The following is a 22350-nucleotide window of genomic DNA, read 5'->3' as shown; positions in this document are numbered from 1 at the left end:
TTTTCGTTCCTTTGGCGACCCCTTACGCCCTTTAACATGCAGGCCCTCTGTAGTTGCCATCCCCCTCTAGCTGGGCACAGCGGGCTGATGAACCTCCTAAGCCCCTCCTGGACAGTGAGACTCAGTGCAAGGATTCCTGCTTCTTTCTTCATCTTCATGACCCTTCCCTTCTGCCTGGAATGGGATCCCCATTGGGTAACCACTCCAAAGACATGATTTCACCTCTTGGTTCACCACTGGGAGACCTTTCTCAACCAAACCTCATTCTGCTTTTAGCTCGGCTTCTGGGAACCCCTTCTTTGCTGAGGCTCACAGAATCTGAAAAATGCTAGGTGACCTCCTTCTCCAGGAAGCCAAAAAACAGAGTCATCCCCACTATCCTGAACCAGCTAAGATGGTCTGAGGGGGTGTGTGCTGAATCTCCTCTTAGGCTAAATCCGATTCTTACAGCAGTAATCAATCTCAGAATTGAATCAAATTTGCCCTTCATCTTTCAAACTAAGCCTATTTACAGATTCGTTCTTTATTTCCTTCTTCTTTGGTGTCCAAAACTAGCTCTCCGCTGTTGCTCTGTCTCCCCATCCTTGGCTAAGACTTTCTCACTGTAGAGTGTCTAGCTTTTAATTTCTCTAGCACTAATCAATTTTGTTTTCTGTTTCGTATCTAAGCACTTAATTATTTTCTTCTGTATACCTTTCACTATGGAGAAAACCTAAGAATAGAAACATGAAAAGACATGGTCCCAGTCCTCAAGGAGCTTACAGTCTAGCAGAAGCCAGAGCCTGGGAGCACATACCTGAGGCAAACAATCTCATACTGAGGGGATCTATTTTATTCCTCCAGGAACAGGGTGATATTACTGTCTCTCCTAGTAGGAAAAATTTTCCAAGTAACCCTGGTATCGTGCTCTTGGGCTAGGCCTGATTAGAGATGAACATATACTGACCTCACCCAAAACCAGATTTGAGCCACATAATTTCTGAGCGATCTAGAAGTTGTGACAATTTAGAAATAAACACAATTTCTCTCCCATTGCAGAGACAACACCTGGAAGCAAAATCTGTCAGTGTCTCCACTCTGAAATGTCCTGCCACCTACTACTCTTCCCCACAATATGAACACACACACACGTACACACACTCACACATGTACACTCATATTTACACATACACACTCACACACATACAAACACGCTCACATGTACATACACATACACACACATATACACACATACACACACTCAGACACACATACACACTCACACGTACACAGTCAAACACATACACGCACTCACACACACACTCCCAGTGAAGACTTCTAACCAGGTGCCTAATCACATGGGAATGGAAAGCAGCGGCTCTATCAGTCAAGAAAACTTCTCACACTGAAGCTTGTGAACAACACTTCCTAAAGAGGCAGGCAGTGTTGTGCCAGGCTGTCAGGATGGTGACACCCAGGCCTGACACCAGGTACCCACTGGGTCTCCTGCTGGGGTTCTGGAAGACACAATGACTGTCTCCCCTTATCCTCATCTGAGCTCAGAATCAATTTTGAGAAACGCACAGAGACCTCACAAAATAGAGACCAAAATGTCCACTTTACTGCTAACAAAGGTGTCTGGAGACAATGGCATAGGTGTGAAGGCTGGATGAGCTAGCTAGAACTCCCCTGAAATAAGTTCACTCCCCAAAACTCCTGGCCCCTTCTGCTAAGCTTACCAAGCAGTGGCAAGACAGCCTGGAAGGTACGCTCTCTGCGGGCAAACAGGTCCTGATGGGCCCCTTCTCCCAGACTCAGAAACGAGACCAGTCACTCCAGTTCCCAGTGAGAAGAATGAGAAGGGCATGGGGCTAGAAGCCAGGAGGACTTCTACATGGATATCTCTTTATGTGAAAATATGCACAATGGGAAAGAAGTCTCCTCCTCCACAGCTCCCTCCAGCATTCTTTTCTACACTTAAGGGGGCACTGCTGAAGCTTGGTACTCTGATGGCACTGCTGTGAGTGGCTTTCAGACTAAGAAAGACCCACATGAGCATTTTAAGGGGGTGCGCTGGGTGAATGTGTCCTTCCTATCACACCTCCCTTCCGGAGCCTCCGGGTATGCTGGGATAGATTGAGATCGACAAACCCGAACGTGTTTTGGTTTGAGGTTTGGCAAATTCTGTAACTCCAAAGTATTCCACAAATGTTTTGTGTTCTGCAAAACCAAAAAACATTGGCCAAGCACTTTCCCCCTAATTTTTAAGCCCATGTGTTTTTAAAGGAAATGTAATCCGTATGTTTTGGGTACATTTATATGCAACTCATCAAACCATGCCCTCTGTATGAGTCACTAGATGTCTAAAATGCATTGGGAAGATCTTAGATTTTTAAGAACTCTCCGTTAGCACAATAAGGGCAATAGATTAGGCGCTGGTTGGAAAGTGGTAAACTGGATTCTAAGGCTGGCACAGAGCCACCAGTTCCCTGAAAATTTGTAAAAAAAAAAAAAAAAATACATATATATATATATATGTATATATCCTCACCCATCAATTTTTCCCATCTGCAAATGGTAGTAATTACTCCTGCCCTCAACAGATCCTGCAGGCAACTAGTGAGAAGTAATGTGTAATTAGCAGGTAATTCTGAGCTTTTAAGGAGCTCTGGTAGTGCAGTGGAAATCCTGGTGGTGTAGTGGTTAAGTGCTATGGCTGCTAACCAAAGGGTCGGCAGTTCGAATCCTCCAGGTGCTCCTTGGAAACTCTATGGGGCAGCTCTACTCTGTCCTATAGGGTTGCTACGAGTTGGAATCGACTCAACGGCACTGTGTTTGGGTTTTTTTTGGGGGGGTGGGTAGTGCAGTGGTTTAAGTGCTTGGCTGTTAACCGAGCAGTTGGTGGTTCAAACCCACCAGCCCATCTTTGGGAGACAGATGTGGCAGTCTGCTTCCATAAAGATTACAGCCTTCGAAACCCTAGGCAGCAGTTCTACTTTGTCCTATAGCTTATGAGTCAGAATAGACTTGATGGCAATGGGTTTGGTTTGGGTTTTTTGAGCTTTTAAAAAAGAGAAATACAAGACATCTGTACTTATGCCAGGAGCCCTGATGGAGCAGTGGTTAAGAACTTGACTGCTAACCAAGAGGTGGGCAGTTCAAAGCCACCAGCCACTCCTTGGAAACCCTATAGGCCATTCAACTCTGTCTTGTAGGTCACTATGAGTTGGAATAGACTCAACGGCAATGGGTTTCGAACAAGCTTATTTTAATCTAGCTTCCTAGAGTTTTTTTCCTAGAGTACCGGAGGACAAAAGTGGCTTATACCATTAGTAATTCATTAAATTGCCCCACTGTAACACAGGTGAGTTCAGTGTCTTTACACCACAGTCTCACCTGCTAGCGAAGTTCAGCCTGGCTTATTGTCCTCTACTAAAAAAGCCCCTCTTTATAAGGGGTTAGAGGGTAGATGAGAAAGTCATGAGGCATAGTCTTTATAAAGACAGCCTGAGAATATACAGATTGTTTTATTTGAAAAAGAGAAGGTGCTGGGTGACTTGAGTAGTGTCTTTAATAAGATAAAGGGTTTTTAGAGGAAGAGTTTTGTTCTCTATATCTTTTGAAGATAAAGTAAGTCAAGTTTAGGCTGTTATAACGACAGAGAGGAAAGAGCACTGATTTTTGAAATCAGGCAGGCACAGGTTTTAATCCCTGCTCCAGCATTTACTGTGTATCACTAGAAAAGTTGGTTAACCTCTCTGAGTCTCAGTTTTCTTATTTGTAAAATACAAATTTTGAGAATTAGGGAAAACATAAGTAAAGAGTCTAGAATATACAAGCATTCAAGTACAGAAAGTTGTTATAATTACTAACAGTACTTAAAGTCATCTGTAGGTTTTGATGGGACATAATGAAGAATTACCATCCTATCAGAAAAAAAAAAAAACATTGAAATGGACTAGGGAGGGTCCATAGTTCTGGTTTCCTGGAGTTCTTATGAAAAAGAACAGCCCACCGGGGCAAGACAGGCAAATAACTAGGCAGTAAGACATTCACCAGCCTTCAGGCAGGCAAAAGCCTTCTAAAGAACTGAAGAGACAGGATGACCTCAGCACTTGAACTGAGATGTCATCACAGCTTCCTGACCAGCAGCACAGACTTCAAGACACAACGCTTTTATTCTTAAGATTAAAGGGGTGGGTTCATTTCCCAGAGCATAATTCTAATGCTGGTCAACCCCGCTCTAGATTCCAACTTTCCATTCTATGCAATGCCCCTGCACCTTCCATTTCAAGCTGCTGAGCCATGTTCCTGGGCAGGCACCATCATCTGTGGCCACTAGGGCCTCCTCAATGTTCCACAAGCACACCCAGCACACTTCTCTCTTTGCACTTGCTGGTTTCTGTCTACCTACAATCAGGTACCTGCCTGGCAGCTTCCTTCATAATAACATTCAAAGTGCCTTATCAGGGAGACCACCCCTGGCCAGTTTATAGAAGTGGCATCCACTCTTACTCTATCTCCTAACCTATTTTTCTTCTCAGCAGCTATCAATAACTGACGTATATGTTCCTTAATAACTATGCAATACATGTTACAAATGGTAAAAGTATATCCAGATGGCTATTTCCAAGGATAGTGTGATGGTTAAGGTTGTGTGTCAACTTGGCTGGGCCATGATTCTCAGTGGTTTGGCAGTTATGATGTAGTTTGGTAGCTATGTAATAATGTAATCACCTCTATGATGAGATCTGTTATGAGCAACCAATCAGTTGAAAAGGAGTTTCCTTGGGGGCGTGGCCTGCATCCAATGCAAGTGGACTTTCTGGCAAAGCTCATTGGCTCTTGCTCACTCTGGATCCTGCAGCTGGCTCCTGTTTTCCTGCCGATTGGGATTTATCAGCCTCCACAGCCTTTGAGCAAGAGGTCTGCTGTCTGACCTGCCAATCTTGGGTTTCCCAGACCCTGCAGCTATGTGGGTCAGGAGGAGTCTCCAACCTGACCCACGGACTTGGGACTTTTCAGACTGTACAACTGCATGAGCCATTTCCTTGATAAAAATCTCTCTCTCGGAATGTGCTGTCTCATTAGGGGGAGAGCAGCTAGAACTACATAGCAAGGTGTATATAACTTTTTGTATGAGAGACTGACTTGATTTGTAAACTTTCACTTACCCAGTGCCGTCAAGTCGATTCCAACTCATAGCGACCCTATAGGACAGAGTAGAACTGCTCCGTAGAGTTTCCAAGGAGCACCTGGTGGATTCGACCTGCTGACCCTTTGGTTAGCAGCTGTAAATTGTGCTTTAAACTTTCACTTAAAACACAATAAATAAATAAAAGTTTGCAAGCAGCCATCTGAGATACATCTAAAAAAAATCTCTATGTATATATGTATATATAGAGAGAGTAAAACAATAGATAGATACATACATCCATATAGATGCATATGTAGAGAGAGATGATAAATTGATAGATGATATAGATAGACAGATGACAGATAGATAGATGCATCACTGGTTTTGCTTCTCTAGAGAACCCAGCCTAAGACAGTAGGTACCTACCAATAAGGAAGCACTTACTGAGGCCTCAACTTCAACCTTAGAAACATGACCAGAAACTCTGAAGAACAAGGACTCCAATGGGGGAAAAAGTAAAAGAAAAAGAAAACAATCTTTGTACTGCCAAGAAGAAAATAGACAAATACTGGATGCTGCTGGGGTTACAGAAGAAAAGGAAAAGAAATTGTTGAAGAACTAAAGTCAGTGGTGTTGGCCCCTGGAGACAGATAGGTGTGCCGAAAGCATAAATTCTTAACTTTTGGCCGTGAACCTCTTTGAAAATCTAAAGAAAGCTCTAGAACTCTCCCAAAAAAAAGTATACCCAGCCATCCACATACAATTTTGTTTACAACATCCGGGTGCTCACAAAAACCCTTAAATCCATCCATGGGCTCCAAGCTAAGAATCTTAAATGTCCTTGCCACATGTGGGCTACTTGCAGAAATAGCCTATCATGAATGTCCTGTCCCACAGAATCACCATCAGGGCAGATCTGGAGGCTTCTCGATGAAAGGCCAACTTCTACCTCTGACCTCCTTACCACTAACAAGGTCCTTAATCAACCCAGAGTATAGAGTCCTGAAAAGGAGGCAACAGGAAACAGCTCACAGGCACCCTGTGGCACCTAGACCTGGAATAAGCTACTGAGGAGGAAAAGAGTGGTCCATTTGAAATGGAAGAAAAAAAAAAAAATCCCACTGCTGTCAAGTCAATTCCAACTCATAGAGACCCCACAGGACAGAGTAGAACTTCCCCATAGAGTTTCCAAGGAGCGGCTGGTGGATTTGAACTGCCAACCTTCTGGTTAGCAGCCGAGCTCTTAACCACAGTGCGACCAGGGCTCCAATGGAAGAAGAGGTATACGTTTTTCACTGGATAAATTTTGGAAATAAACACCTTTTTCGTATTTTAAACAAAGAATTGTCTAACAAGAAAGCATTTCGCCTGGAAACCATATGCCTGGGTTATTGTGTGGCTCTACCACTAACTAGTTGTTTGACCCAGAATGTATTACTCAATTTCGTTACCTACAAACTGGGGGTGTAAGTGAATTTTAATTTATTCAGTAGATGTGACCTTAAAAAATGTCGCAGTAAATAAAATTTGCAGAAATAATAAATGTGTTTTAAATATAAGAGTTCTAGAGCCCTGGTAGCACAGCGGTTAAGAGCTCAGCTGCTAACAAAAAGGTCAGCAGTTTGATTCCACCAGCCGCTCCTTGGAAACCCTATAAGGCAGTTCTACTCTGTCCTGTAAGGTCACCGTGAGTCAGGGCTGACTCGATGGCAGCAAGTTTGGTTTTTTCGGTATAAGAGTTTTATAAAGTCTTTTCATAGATCTTTTTGTAAAGGAAATGATTTTTAGCATAAATCTGAATTCTAATATAATGCACTACATATTTCATGAAGAATTTTAAACATAATACTAGATGGTTTATCTGAAAACACTGGCAGAAAGGATACCAAAGATGATCAAATTACATCTCCCTTGTCTAGCAGTATAACTTCTGACAATCTGAGTCATCCAATTATAAAGAGATGCCCCCTAATCATTAAAAATATCCGAACAACTAAGTGGTTATAACAAAGTTTATCCACAATATAAGACACAAATATCACATTTGCTGATTCAGTGTCATTTGTATAAAATAAAAGTTTCTGATTGAATAACCCTAGATGTAGCTGATTCTTTGGCAATTTTATAGATAACAGAAGATTTTAATTTTATCTCGGAAGGAAACCACTGGAAGGATTCAGAAGGAAGAATTATCAGCCAGAAAAGCACCAGTCTTTAATGCCGTTTGCAATAAGGGCTAAGAGTCCTACAAGTTTCAGCAATTCCTAAGAATTCCACTACATACAGTAACAACCTAATCACAATGACAATCATAGGTCCCCAGGAAAGGGTTCCATGGCATATTCTATAAATCCTCTTTACTAACGCAGGAATCATCTAATACATTTTGGAAATATTTCCTAGGGTGAAAATGATTAAAATTTTTAATAAAGTTTTTGCTCTTAAAGGTAATATTTCCTGAAAAGTTTTTTGTCCACAATTCCTTGTTTCCTGATAATACAAGATAAATGAGATATCATTGTAGGTGCTGTAGATGCTGCTCAGGAGAAAAAAAAAAAGGCCCCCTTTTGGTGATAATAAATCCATAAAATTTGTTTTAAGGGACTGATTACCAAGTACTGTGTAGGAGAGAAAAAACACCACAATGGATTTGATTTGGTGATTTAGAGAGTGTGAACAAAGAATTTAGATAATTCAGCCTTTTGAAGGTCGCTTTTTGATTCTCGGGTCAACACAGTGGCCCAGAATGCAGGTGTTTTTCCAAAAAGCAGGACCCAGGGGCCACCAATGGGGATTGGAACAATAATGCTACGGAGACAAAAAATGTCAGTGTCTTTCCCAATTACTCTTACCTGTTCCTCCCAGAATCTCTGAATCCTTTAGCAAAAGGGTTTCGGTCGATTTTTAATCTGGTGATCTGGAAACAAACAAAAAATCATGAATTGTATTTATTTTAAGGTTCCTGAGTGATGTAAATGATTTATGCTTGACTACTAAAATTTTTTTACTAACCTAAAGGTTAGCAGTTCAAACCCACCCAGTGGTGCCGAGAGAGAAAGACCTCATGATCCGCTTCCCTAAAGATTACAGCCAAAAAACCTCTCCAGAGCAGCTGCACTCTGTAACACGTGGGGTCACTATAAGTCAGGATAGATTCCACAGCAACTAGTCTGTTTGCTTGTCTGTTTTTGTATGTTTACGTTACTGATTTCTTTTTCAGTTACTCTACAAAAATTTAACAAAAACCACTCTGTTAGTAATAGCTGTTGTTTTCATTTCGTTTCCTTTAGTTTGATATTTTAATTGGCATCTAGATGTCTGAACCACCTGACTCACTTCTCTCTAAACACCAAGGTTTGCCCATAAACTCTCTTCTGCTCACCTTCCTTAACTCAAGATGGTGATAAATCACTTGCCTAGATAAACACGGAAATGGAAACCTAGGAAATGGTGGGGTCCATGGTACATGACACACCAGAGGCACTTAACTTGATGAACATAGTATCACTGAGCAGTACATGTGAAGATTGTTGAAATGGCAAATGTTTTGTTACCTCTATATTTACCACCTTAAAAAATTAATTTTTAAAAAAGCATCATAAAGCAGCTGAAAAAATACTTGATAAGTAAATTCATGCTTGTAGATCAAATGAATAGATAAGTGAGTGCATGAATAAAGGAATGAATGAATTCAGTCAATTCAATCAGTGTAAACCTCCAGGCTGAATCAGACTACCAGTCAATCTGTCTCAATCTAAAAGATTCAAATATTGTCCATTTCACTTGGTTGTGGCTTCCCACCAGAACTCTTCATTTAATAACCTGAAATGCTCATGTAAAAGACACAAAAAGTAGCTCAGCCTTCCCAGGATTTTGCCTAAAGGAACATCTCCAAATGTGTAACTGGATAGGACAGGATTCAGCCATTTCATCCAGGTTCCATGGCTCACAAGCAACTCAGAAGAAACAAATAGGAAGCTTCGTAAGGTTTGAGCAAACCTGGCCATCCAACTGTGTCATCTGGGCTGGAGAGGTCCTCAGGGGTCATCTGGTTTAACCTCCACTCAATGTACAAGTCCCCTTCTATGGTATCCCTATCATAGTCCCGTCAAAATCCACCATGGTTGTATATATCGCCCTCGTGCCTCTAGACTGGAACAAGCCTGACCAATAGATTCCATATGCGCTCTAGTGTTTCCACTTTCAGCCTGGGTCATAGGAGGCATTTTGATACCTTTGTGTCTGAACCAGATGTTACTGACTCATACATTCAAGCGATCGAGACAGCGGGTACTGGGAAGCTCAGGAAAGAAGGGAAGGCAGTCTTGACGGAATGCAATTCTAGAAATGAGGGAATCTCATTACTTAAGGCTATCTTCATATTTCCGATAATTGTAGAACTTAGCACGAGGACAGCTAAAGTTGTTTCCTGTACTGTAAATCTCTCCAAGTCCCTCTTCCATCTCACTTCCTCAGGGCAGAATTTCCCAAAGCCACAGTCTTTACAAGTCTTTAAAATGCAATGTGAGATTCTGACAGAACAGATTGACTTGAAAGAACCACGCTGGCTTCGAGGCTAGTTTTCTCCCAAAACATTCCTTGCTTCCAGAATGGAACACTTAATAATGTAGCACTATTTTTAATAATGTAGCAAAAGCAACTTTACTTCTACTTTATAGACCAGAGCAGGATCCTGAAGGTTTGGCTTTCAGTGTCTGCCACGTGAACACTGTATTGAGTTTAAAGAGTGTCACTGCTTTTCTGTTTTTGACTTAAATTCAGGCCTTTCTTCCTCCATAATCCACAGCAATAAACCACACGCCGCATTTTCTTTTCAAGTCGGGGTTATAATATTTTATTTCCTCTTTCAAGTTGGCTTATCCTGTCTGACTCGTTTATGATAGGGGTTTCTGATATATGATTGTGCTGCCATGTTTTCGGGGCCTCCACAGACCCCTGTAAATATAATGATTTTCTGTTTCATGGGCCTGGGAGAAGTAGATGAAAACCTGTTTCTCACCACTTACTGGATCCCAGACCAAGGGACCTTGCATAGAAATTTAATGGACAAATGCCAGCTAATGTAAGAAAAAACTACACCTTCACACTTGTTTCAAAGTGTTCAATGTGCAATTTAGAGAGTTTTATGAAAAGTGTGGTTGTGCCACTCATTATTTATTACCAAGTGCCTTTTGTGTGCAAAGGAATGTGACAGGCAACACAGGTGACACAAACCTGCATATAGTCAGTATACGGCTATATGTAGTCAGTGTTTTCCCTCAGGGAGCTTATAATCTAGAAGAAAAAGCAGACATATACACTAAAAATTACAATATAAAACAGAAAGTGATAGGATCACAATAAAGACAAAATTCCACAAGAGCGTGGAAGAAACAGCCATTACTCCACGTTAAAGGAATCTGAGGTTTAGCGTAAGAGTAAGGCCTTGAAGGATGTGTAGGGTTTTAATAGATAAAAAATGCAAGAAGGGTAGAAAGGAAAAAGGGAAGCATTTCACAAGAAAGACCTATGTAAGCCAGAGTATCAAAGTAAGGAAAAATTAAGCATATTCAAGAAATATTGAGTAGCCCAATTTGAGTAGAGCATAGAGGATGAGAAGAGGAGCAGTGAGAGAGAAGGTAGAAAGGCTGGCCTGAGACCACATCAAGGCATTATAGATTACCCTATAGGCAGAGAAAGGAACCCTAGTGGTGCAATGTTTAAATCTTTGGCTGCTAACCGAAAGGTTGGTGGTTGCAACTCACTAGCAGTTCCATGGGAGAAAAGACCTGGCGATCTGCGCCCATAAAGGTTACAGCCTAGGAAACTCTATGGGGCAGTTCTACCATGTCGTATAGTGTCACTCTGAGTTGACTATGAGTCGGGATTGACTCAATGGCACACAACAACAACAACATAGGCAGAGAGAGCAATTTTAGCTATAGAAACCAAATTATGATCCTAGTCGATGCTTGTGGTGACAACTTTGGCTATGTCTACAAATGTCATGAGTAATGGGGACAATATTTTGGCAGAGTAAACCAATGTGTTTTCAACCCCAATAATCTTCAGTCTCTAATAGTCGTATGGCTTCCCTATCAAGAGCTGGCCTGGTAGTATAGAAAGGGATGCAAAGAACAGCCGAGCCATAAGTCTTGCAGCCTATGGAAGATGAAGATATGAGGATAAAATATAAGGAGGAAAAAATAGAAGAAGAAGTAGAGAATCCTTCTCTCCCACACCAATAGAGTATAAGAAAAGAGGAGACAAACGGGAAGCAAGTAGTTAGACTTACATACACCTTACCAATCAAAATGCTGATGGGGTGGGGAGAGGCAGAGAAAACTGGCAGGGTGACCTCCATACATACGTGGGGTGGCTGCATCAAAGTACAGATGCCACCTGGTCTGGCTAAGCAAAAAGAGAGTTGTGTTACCATTTCCAGGCCTACTATGGCTCTTCTGTGGGAGGTAGGGGACTCAGAAGTCCTCCCATGTCACAACAGGGACAGTAGGGTGACCCTGACACAGAGGTTCTACAGCCTAATGAGGAGTCAGAGGACATGAGGAGACCTGAGGTGAGGCTGAACCAGCAATGGAGGCCCACGAGGCCCTGAGTTAGGCAAAAAAAACAAAGCACAAATCATCAGGCTCCAGCATTCAACCAAGGGACCCAAAGATTAGACCAGACCAGATACCCCACAGCAGAGGCCCATGAGGGCCCAGAGAACCTGAGGCTCCATGTCCAGCCATGGTAATGATTATAAACCCTGTCACCCCCACCCTACACATGCGCCCTACATCTACAGACCATCTGGTATGGAGCGGGGGGGGCGGGGAAATCCAGGGGAAAAAAACAAAAACTAAATATTTACCCAAAATAACTGAACTACATGGAGGAATAGCTAACCCCAAATAGAATTGAAAAGTTTACATTTCCCCCTACCCGACCCCAAGACAGGGACCAGGGCTTTTTAGAAAAATTAGTTCAGATATAAGTGGGTGGGGAATATATAGGGAGAGGGAAAGAGCCAGACACCGGGTGGTGCAAATGGTTAACATGCTTGACTGCTAACCAAAAGGTTGGCAGCTCAAGTTCACCCAGGGGTGCCTCAGAAGAAAGGCTTGATGATCTACTTCCAAAAAATCAGCCATTGAAAACACTAGGAGCTCAGTTCTACTCTGACACACATGGGGTCGCCATGAGTTGGAATCGATTCAACGGCAATTGGTATATACGTGTATACACACACACAAACATACACACACAGCATGTTTGAATAGTTAATGCTCGATCCCCTTCGATAATTGTGTCTATCAGTTACACTCAAATATGGCTGCCTATCTCCACCACCCCTTCTCATCCAGACCACCATTATCTCTTTTTTTCTTTTCTTCCCCACCATTATCTCTTGACTAAACTACTCTATATGGCCTTTGAACTGATCTCTGTCCTTCCAGTGGTGTCGCTAGGGGATACAGGGATGTGGACCTCACTGGGTAACACTGTCAGAGGAGGTGACACCAAAATGACTGTTTATAAAATTTTTGTGCAATGTTTCAGCAGAAATTTATTAGCTTTTTATAAAAATATCTCTGTAATCAGTTATAACAACAAAAACATTTTTTGTAAGCCCAGCTTACATGTGTCAGTATACCTACAAGGTTAAAACTCTATGCTAATTTACTTTTTGAACCTTATAATGCGCTCCGGTCAGAGCTGTCATTATTACCCAATTACAACGATGCTTGCAAATTACGTGGCTTCAACTGCCTCGTGCTACAAGCACGCACTGTTGTTTTCCATACTGCCAGTGTTTTTATAGTTGCTGATTTTGTCAAAATGGCTGTTATTTTAGCTACAATATTGTGGTAATTGGTATTTGTGAACCTACATCAATAACTTTTTTGAGCATGCAATGGTAATCAAAGGAAAAGAAGGACAAAAATCAAAAAAGGCTTCTGCACAGTTACTAATAATGTTGTACTTCGATGTAGAAAGAATTTACAAAACAATTTTTAGTATTCATATAATCTAAGAAATATTACGTTTAAGCAATTTACAACTGTATCACATTCTATGATTAAAATTGATAATAAACTTACATGTATAACAATTTTTGATTATATAGCTCTTTGATAACAAGAGAAACTGACAGCTCAACATGAAGTAGGGGAAATGCCACATTTCATTACTAAGGGTTCTATATGGTTTTGTATGGGAGGAGGTCCATGGTGGGGTGACACCATGCATTACCGCAGTCAGTGACACCAACCCTACTGATGCCACTGCCTGCTTCTACTTTTGTCTTCAATCTCTTCTTTACCAAGTGATCTTTGTTAACACATAATGGAATCATGCCATTCTCTTCTGTGGCTACCAGTGCATTTAGAATTCAACCCAACCTTCTTATGAGGCCTTGTAGAACCAGCACACCCTGGCTCCTGCCTACCTCTCAAACCTACCCACCCTCCTCTACCCCGGCCCACAGACTGCATCCAGATTGGGCTGCTCCCAATTCTGGAATGTGCCAAGCTCCTTTCCTGCTCAGGCCCTTCACACTTGCTCTGCCCCAGACAAGAATGCTCTTCACACCGCTGACTCCTTGAGAGAGGTCTTCCCTGATGATCTCTCCTACATTTATGTCAGACCACATAAACCGGTATAAAAAACCAAAACCAAACCCACTGCCGTCAAGTCGATTCCAACTCATAGGGACCCTATAGGACAGAGTAGAACTGCCCGATAGAGTTTCCAAGAAGTGCCTGGTGGATTCGTACTGCTGACCTCTTGGTTAGCAGCAGTAGCACTTAACCACTACACCACCAGGGTTTATAAGGCCACGGAAATAAAATCAGTGTAGAAAAATATTTCCACAACCTGTTATTCTCTTTAACTGCACCCTGTTTACCTCCTTCTTTGTTCTTAACCCAGCTGGTAATTATATATTTATTTCTTTGTTTACTTTTTCACTCTCTGTCTCTCCCCCTGGATTATGGGCAGGAACCATGTCTATGTTGTTGTTAGGCGCCATCAGATAGGCTCCAACTCATAGTCACCTTATGTTTAACAGAATGGAACATTGCCGGGTCCCATGCCATCCTCAAAATCGTTGCTATGTTTAAGCCCATTGTTGTAGCCACTATGTCAATACATTTTAAATGTAAAAATGAATAATAATGTAAGAACTAGGGATCATCCGTCCGAAAACCATGACAAGCCCTAGAGAAGCCAGACCAAACAACTCACTCCATCCTATTTGCTTTCCCTGCAGGTATTACAGACTAAAGTTTTAAATGCCTTTCCAGTCAGAAGAGTCTATTAGTAACTTCCTGTGTAGCTAAGGCTATTCTACAGTAGTCATGTTTAAACTTGGTCCAGTGATAACGAGGAGACATGGGAAATTCAGAGGTTGTGGAAGCATTTTTCTACCTGACTTTACCTCCATGACCTTATACTGATTTATGTGGCCTGAGTTACTGAAGAATGTGGCATATGAGGAGGTGGCTGCTGTTTTGCCACAATTAATTTTAATCATTTTCACTGACTTTTTTAGCCAAGTAATATATGGGCAGTTAATAAACGAGGTATACCTCACAATGCACAGTGAAGACATAAATAGCACAACCTACAAAGGAAATGAAACTTGAATATTCTGAGTATGATTTTATAATACCAAGGCTGAAAGGGCCTTCCCTTATTAATGCACTCTTGGTTTTTTTTTCTTTTTTTTTTTTTTTTACCACATTTCTTGGAGGGTTTTCCACTGGGATTTTTTTTGAAAAAAAAAAGACCTGGTCTATATGAAAAGAAATATTCTGCACATTGATTTGATTGGAAAGTTACAGCAAAATTGGCTCAATAGTTTAGACTATAATGAATGGTTCAGAAATCCTATTGGATTTGCTTATAAAAACCTGCCTGAGGTTTCAGACTTCCTATCTGATCCATGTAGCCAATTCTCATCAAGAAATGAGTCTGTGTTACCTGGGCAGAACAGGGATTTGTCTTTCGAAATTTAGTTTCCTATTTGGGGATGAAAAAATAAAATCAAGTTTCAGCAGTCTTTTTGCCTTAGAGATGACAAAGACTTTGCAGTGGAAATTTCCTGTTAATTCCATGAGGACATGTTGGCACCAGCTTCTTCCAAGAAAACACATAGAGCGTAGAGTCACCTTTGTTCAAACTTCTACCACCTTATTCTCCACAATGAGATTCTGGGCATGGCGTAACTTTCGCTCTGCCATAGACCTGCCAAGTTGGCACTGTGAGAGCAAATAATAGTAATAATAACCTCAGTATGCTAGCAGCCCTGGGAGTTTATGGGTCAGCCAGGAGGGGTAGGAGGAGGAATGGGCAAGGGGAAAGAAAAGCATAAAATGTTCCACTGAAATAGAAACGCTTTCTTCACACTTCACTACTGCTTATATCCAAAGAAGCAAAGCTGCAGACATATAAGGAAACTGGTAGTAGAAATGTGTTAGCTAGTCATTCATTCAATCAGTCACTCATTCACCTGGCATATTTGCAGTGCTATGCACTGTGAGACGAACACAGATATCTTTGAATTACGAAGATGGAAGAGTCCATCTTAATTAGTAGTTTCTAGACTTCAGGATTTCATGGGTCAATTCCAATCCCCCCACAGCATGTGAAGGATCAACATTGATATCCCAATTTTTCAGTCTACCAAGTGAAGAGAGTTCACATCTTTCTACTATCCCCTGGCATCATCATTTCATAAAATAAATTACCTTTTAGTATAAAAATAGCAGGAAGAACAAAAGAAAATAATGGACAATCTATTAACCGCTCATCTGTCAGTTTGTCATACTGTGGTGGCTTGTGTGTTGCTCTGATGCCAGAAGCTATGCCACTGATAGATTATTTCAATACCAGCAAGGTTACCCACGGTGGACAGGTTTCAATGGAGCTTCTAGACTAAGACAGACTGTGAAGCAAAGCTTGGTGATCTACTTCCAAAAATTAGCCATTGAAACCCTTCTGGATCACCACAGAATATTATCTGACTCATTTCCTTTGGACAAATCATGAGGAGGTATCAGTCACTGGAGGAGGACATCACATTTGCTGAAAGAAAGGGCAAAGGAGACCCTTGGCGAAATAGATTGGCACAATAGCCACAACAATGGACTTGAACTTGCCAGCAATCATCCTGGGGATGATGCAGGACCAGGCAACATTTTGTTCTGTTGTACACAAGGTCACCACGAGTCAGAGTTGACTCGAAGGTAGCTATCCATCTACAGAGGTACAGTCTACTGAATTGAATATGTTTAGATCTATGAAAAATCCCTAAGTTATCCTTTTTTTTTTTTCCCATTTTTCAGGGTACCATAAAAAACATCTCCATGGGCTGGTGACTAGGAAGCACTGATCCAGGCCAAATCATTAGTTTGCAAATGAGAATACAGAGGTGGAGTGATGTGCCAAAGGCACCCACCAGGGTGACAAAATAGAATTCAGTAGGAAGCACAGGCTTCAACAATGGGGAAAAATAGGAGCGGTCATAAATGAATAGTAGATTTGGGAATATTTTATTTGTCAGCAACAAAACACCAGGCTCCCGCCTTTCAAGCGTGGACTTACTAAAAATGTATTGGTCTTCAATACTGTGGGTACAAAAAAAAAGTTTATGAAGATGAACACTTTCATAATTTTCATACTGGAAAATCTTGTGTCAACTGTCCCTGCTTGATGACAATAAGTTGCTCCAGTCCTCATGAAAAACATGCAAAAAAAAAAAAAGGAGGAGAAATTAAAATTCCCAAGTTAGAAAAGATGTTGTAAAGCACAGGTGAACTCCTCATTTTCTAGAAGGAGAAACTGAAGCCCAGGAAACACAGTAATCTGCTCAGAGTAACATAAGTACCACCACTCATCTATCGGTTTGTCATTCTGTGGTAGCTTGTGTGTTGCTGTGATATTAGAAGCTATGCCACCAGTATTTCAAATACCAGCAGGGTCACCCATGGTGGACAGTTTTCAGCAGAGCTTCCAGACTAAGACTAGGAAGAAAGACCTGGCGGTCTACTTCTGAAAAAAATTGGCCAGTGAAAACCTTATGAATAGCAGCAGAACGCTGTCCAGTGCAGTGCCCGCAGATAAGCCCCTCAGGATGGAAGGCACTGAAAACATTACTGGGGGAGAGCCTCCTCAAAGTAGAGTTGGCCTTTATCATGTGGCTGAAGTAAACCTTTTGGAACCTTCACCTGCTGATGTGGCACAACTCAAAATGAGAAGAAACAGTTGCAAACATCTATTAATAATCAGAACGTGGAGTGTACGAAGTACAAATCTAGGAAAATCAGAAGTTGTCAAAAATGAAACAACATACAAAGATCAATAGCTAAGGCATTAGTGAGCTGAAATGAACTGGTATTAGCCATTTTGAAACAATCATATAGTCTACTATACTGGGAATGGCAAATTGAAGAGGAATGGTGTCACATTCATCGTCAAAAAGAACGTTTCAAGATCTATCCTGAAGTACAAAGCTGTCATTTGACGGGATAATATTCATACACCTACAAGGAAGACCAGTTAATATGACTGTTATTCAAATTCACTTACTAACCACTAATGCCAAAAATGAAGACATTGAAGAAAATCCAAGTTCTGCAGTCTGAAAGTGCTCAAAAGTGCAATCAAGATACATTGATAATTACTTATGATTGGAATGCGAAAGTTGGAAATGAAGAAGAACATGCAATAGTTGGAAAATACGGCTTTAGTGATAGAAACAACCCTGGAAATCACATGATAGACTTTTGTAAGACCAATGACTTCTTCATTGCAAATACCTTTTTTCAAGAACATTAACAGCCACTACACACAGGGACCTCACACAGGAATCAAAATGACTACCTTTGTGGAAAGAGACAATGGAAAAGCTGAATATCACCAGTCAGAACAATGCCAGCAGCTGACTGAAGAACAGACCAACAATTGCTCATATGCAAGTTCAAGTTGAAGCTGAAGAAAATTAAAACAAGTCTACAAGAGCCAAAATACAACCATGAGTGTATCCCACCTGAATTTAAAGACCATCTCAAGGATAGATTTGACACATTGAACACTAATGGTAAGTTGTGGGATGACATCAAGGACATCACACATGAAGAAAGGAAAAGGTCATTAAAAAGAGAGGGAAGAAAGAAAAGATCAAAATGATGTCAGAGGAGACTCTGAAACTTGCTCTTGGAGGCAGAGCCACTAAATCGAATTGAAGAAATGATGAATTAAAAGAGCTAAACAGAAGATTTCAAAAGGTGACTCAAAAAGACAAAATAAAGTATTACAATGAAATGTGTAAAGACCTGGAGTTAGAAAATGAAAAGGGAAGAACAGACTCAGCATTTCTCAAATTGAAAGAATGGGAAAAAAGAAAATTCATACCCCAAGTTGCAATTTTGAAGGATTCTACAGGCAAAATATTGAACGACGCAGGAAGCATAAAAAGAAGATGGAAGGAATACACATAGTCATTGAACCAAAAAGAACTGGTCAACATTCAACCATTTCAGGAGGAAGCATATGATCAAGAACCAATGATAGTGAAGGAAGAAGTTCAAGCTGGACTGATGGCACTGGTGAAAAACAAGGCTCCAGGAATTGACAGAACAGCAACTGAAACGTTTCAACAAAGGGATGCAGCACTGAAGGTGCTCACTTGTCTCTGACAAGAAATTTGGAAGACAGCTACCTGGCCAGCTGACTGAAAGAGATCCATATATGTGCTCATTCCAACGGAATGTGATCCAACGAAATGTGGAAGCTATTGAACAATATCATTAATATCACATGTAAGTAAAATTATGCTGAAGATAATTCAAAAAGAGTTGCAGCAGAAAATCGAAAGGGAACTGCCAGAAATTCAAGCTGGATCCAGAAGAGGACATGGAATGCGGGAGATCATTGCTGATGTCAGATGCATCTTGGCTGAAAGCGGAGAATATTAGAAAGATGTTTACCTGTGTTTTATTGACTACACAAGGCAATCAACTGTGTGGATCAGAACAAATTATGGATAACACTGTGAAGAATGGGAGTTCCAGAACACTTGATTGTGCTCATGAGGAGCCTGTACATAGAACAAGAGGCAGTTGTTCGAATGGAACAAGGGAATACTGCATGATTTAAAATTAGGAAAGGTGTGCATCAGGGTTCTACCCTTTCACCATACTTAGAAATTCTGTATGCTGAGCAAATAATCCAAGAAGCTGGGCTATGTGAAGAACCTGGCATCAGGATTGGAGGATGACCTATTAATAACCTGCGATATGCAGATGACACAACCTTGCTTGCTCAAAGTGAAAAGGACTTGAAGTACTTACTGATGAAGATCAAAGACTACAGCCTTCCGTATGGATTATACCTCAACACAAAGAAAACAAAAATCCTCACAACTAGACCAATAAGCAACATCATGATAAACAGAGAAAACATTGTCAAGGATTTCATTCTAATTGCATCCACAATCAACGCCCATGGAAGAAGCAGTCAAGAAATTAATGACATATTGCCTTGGGCAAATTTGCTGCAAAAGACCCGTTTAAAGTGTTAAAAAAACTAAAACAAAGATGTCACTTGGAGGACTAAGGTGCACCTGACCCAAGCCATGGTATTTTCAATTACTTCATATGCATGCAAGAGCTGGACAATGAATAAGGAAGACCAAAGAAGAATTGATGCCTGTGAATTATGGTCTTGGTGAAGAATGCTGAATATACTATGGACTGCCGGAAGAACAAACAAATCTGTCTTGGAAGAAGTACAGCCAAAATGTTCCTTAGAAGCGAGGATGGTGAGACTTTATCTCATGTACTTAGGATATGTTATCAGGAAGGGCCAGTCCCTGGAGAAGGACATCATGCTTGGTAAAATGGAAGGTCAGCGAAGAAGAGGAAGACCCTCAATGACATGGACTGGCACAGTGACTGCAACAATAGGCTCAAACATAGCAACAATTGTGAGGATGGCGCAGGACTGGGCAGTGTTTTATTCTGTTGTATATAGGTTTGCTATGAGTCAGAACCAACACAATGGTACCTAACAAAAACAACAATAACATTGGTAGGTAGTGGAAAATTCAGGACTAAAACAAAGGTCTCCAAATGTCTAGCCCATTGGTGACTGTGGAAAAAAACACTGACTTTCCTTAGGAAGACTGGGTAACATTTCAACTCAATTCCATTCCCTCTTTTGTCCTTCCTGCATGTGTTCCTCCAAACAAGTTCCTGAGAACACTGAGGACCAACCGTTGACTAGTTTCCTCTTTACTTTCTCATAGGTCTCTGAAATTTCCCTTAAAATAAAAAAGAGGAGTAAACAATTTTGTCATAAAACATAAATTGTTCTAATTCTAAAATATCAAGAGAAATAAAAACATAGCAATAGATGACTACAGCTCACAAGAGAGAACAATTTATAGTATCCGGCATCTTCATGACAAATCTGAAAATTGTTAGGTACCAGTTCTGACCTCCAGAGTCCAGACTTCGAGATTCCCATGGGGAAAGACCTGAGGTTATTTTGCGTTATTAGAAGGTACTGTATTATATTAGGTCATAGCTACACAGCCAAAGGAAATGTTAAACAATTATCCTTGTTGATTTATATCGGGCTTGTTCAACAGGCAAAACCTGTTATCTTGATCTCAAAATGGGAGAAATTGAGTATGACTCACTTATTTTGAATGTCATCACATCGTGAATTCACCAACAGTATATGAGGACAGAAAGATCAAAGCAGTTACCTATTGATTCTAATCCCTTCGAGACCCAGTGCAGCTCCTCCAGGTCCCAGCCTTCTACTTTTTCCTTAATGAGCAATTTATTCTTTAAAATAGCCTCTACTCCCCACTCTCCTGCATACCTGTGCAGACCCAGCCTTGGAGCAACGCAGGCTGACTGTTATGAATTGTGTGCCAGTATTGTATCAGTGGGGAGCCCTCGTGAAACAGTGGTTAAGACTTCGGCTGCTAACCAAAAGGTCGGTGGTTCACATCTACCAGACACTCCTTAGAAACTCTATGGGGCAGCTCTACTCTGTCCTGTAGGGTGGCTATGATCAGAATCAACTCAACGGCAATGGGCTTGGTTTTATTGTGTCAGTGGATTTATATACACCCACTCACTAAATTCTCACAACTTTTTGAGGTACATTTTCAGATCAGGAAACACAAGTTGAAGGGGGTTCAGAAACTTGCTCAAAGCCAGACAGCTTGTCAGTGGAAAGATCAGAAATCAAGCCGGGTATGTCTGATGCCAAATCCTGTGATCTTAATCATATATCTTGCCCCCACCAAACCACCATTGCCCCCACCCCAGCCCAGACATAGACAAAACATGTATGTGAGTAGAATGTACTCAGAAGCAGAACACTGAATATGAGGGGAGGTAGAGCAGGTAAAAGGGATTTCAGATACCCGTGTTTGGTCCTCCTCTATTGTAAATATAAGTTGTAGCTTTCTAGTTACAACCTGGGTTACAAACAGGACTTCAAACTGGTTCTTTCCAGGTCGACCCCCTGCTGAGAATTTGCATTTCTACCCCCTAGATATTCTGAATCAGAATCTAATACCCAGAATGTAGATTCTAATTCAGTATACCTGGGATGGAAATATAAATTCTCAGTAGTCGTTTGAACCCAGGAAAGGTGTGGCAGTCCTCTGTACAGATTTACAGCCTTGGAAACCCTATGGGGCAGTTTTATTCTGTCCTTTATGGTCAGTACGAGTTAGAGTTGACTCATCAACACTGGGTATGGTGTTAAAATGTAGATTCTGATTCAGTATATCTGGGTGAAAAGGCAAATTCTCAGAATGAGGTTGAACAGGAAAGAACTGGTTCGAAGCCCTGATCACAATATTTGCTCTCCTGGCCTGCAGAACTGATCTCAGTGAGGCATAGAATGCTCAGTGTTCTGGGGCACATAGGACAGTGTTCTAGTTTGTTCTACAAACTAAATTCTAAAGTTGGAATACTTATTGCCATGTCTCTGCCTTCATGGGAAACCCATGATTAAATATAGTGGCTGAGGTATTCCTGGAAAAGTCTAATCAGTTATCCATTACCCAAAGCGCTTACTCCCTTCTTCTGAACCAAAGCTAATATAAAGGTATAGCTCCAATGGCTATATCTATGTTGCTGCTATATATAATCAGAGCTGGAAAAATCTTGACTATTAAGACCCTCCATGGCCTTTGCAAT

At 41.1% G+C, this 22350-nt stretch overlaps 1 protein-coding gene across 1 annotated transcript in view; it reads right to left on the bottom strand.

Annotated features, from left to right (window-relative positions):
- Nucleotides 1-22350, bottom strand: part of TBX15 (T-box transcription factor 15) — a 122865-nt gene that overhangs the window by 27540 nt on the left and 72975 nt on the right. Inside the window, exon 6 of the mRNA XM_010589612.3 lies at nucleotides 7969-8033. Within this exon, the coding sequence (XP_010587914.2) occupies nucleotides 7969-8033 (65 nt within the window). The remainder of the gene's footprint in view (nucleotides 1-7968; nucleotides 8034-22350) is intronic.

This window comes from Loxodonta africana, chromosome 3, assembly GCF_030014295.1.
Source record: "Loxodonta africana isolate mLoxAfr1 chromosome 3, mLoxAfr1.hap2, whole genome shotgun sequence".
Taxonomy (NCBI): Eukaryota; Metazoa; Chordata; class Mammalia; order Proboscidea; family Elephantidae; genus Loxodonta; species Loxodonta africana.
The sequence above is the reverse complement of the archived record's forward strand: the minus strand, read 5'-3'. Positions and strand labels throughout refer to the sequence as shown.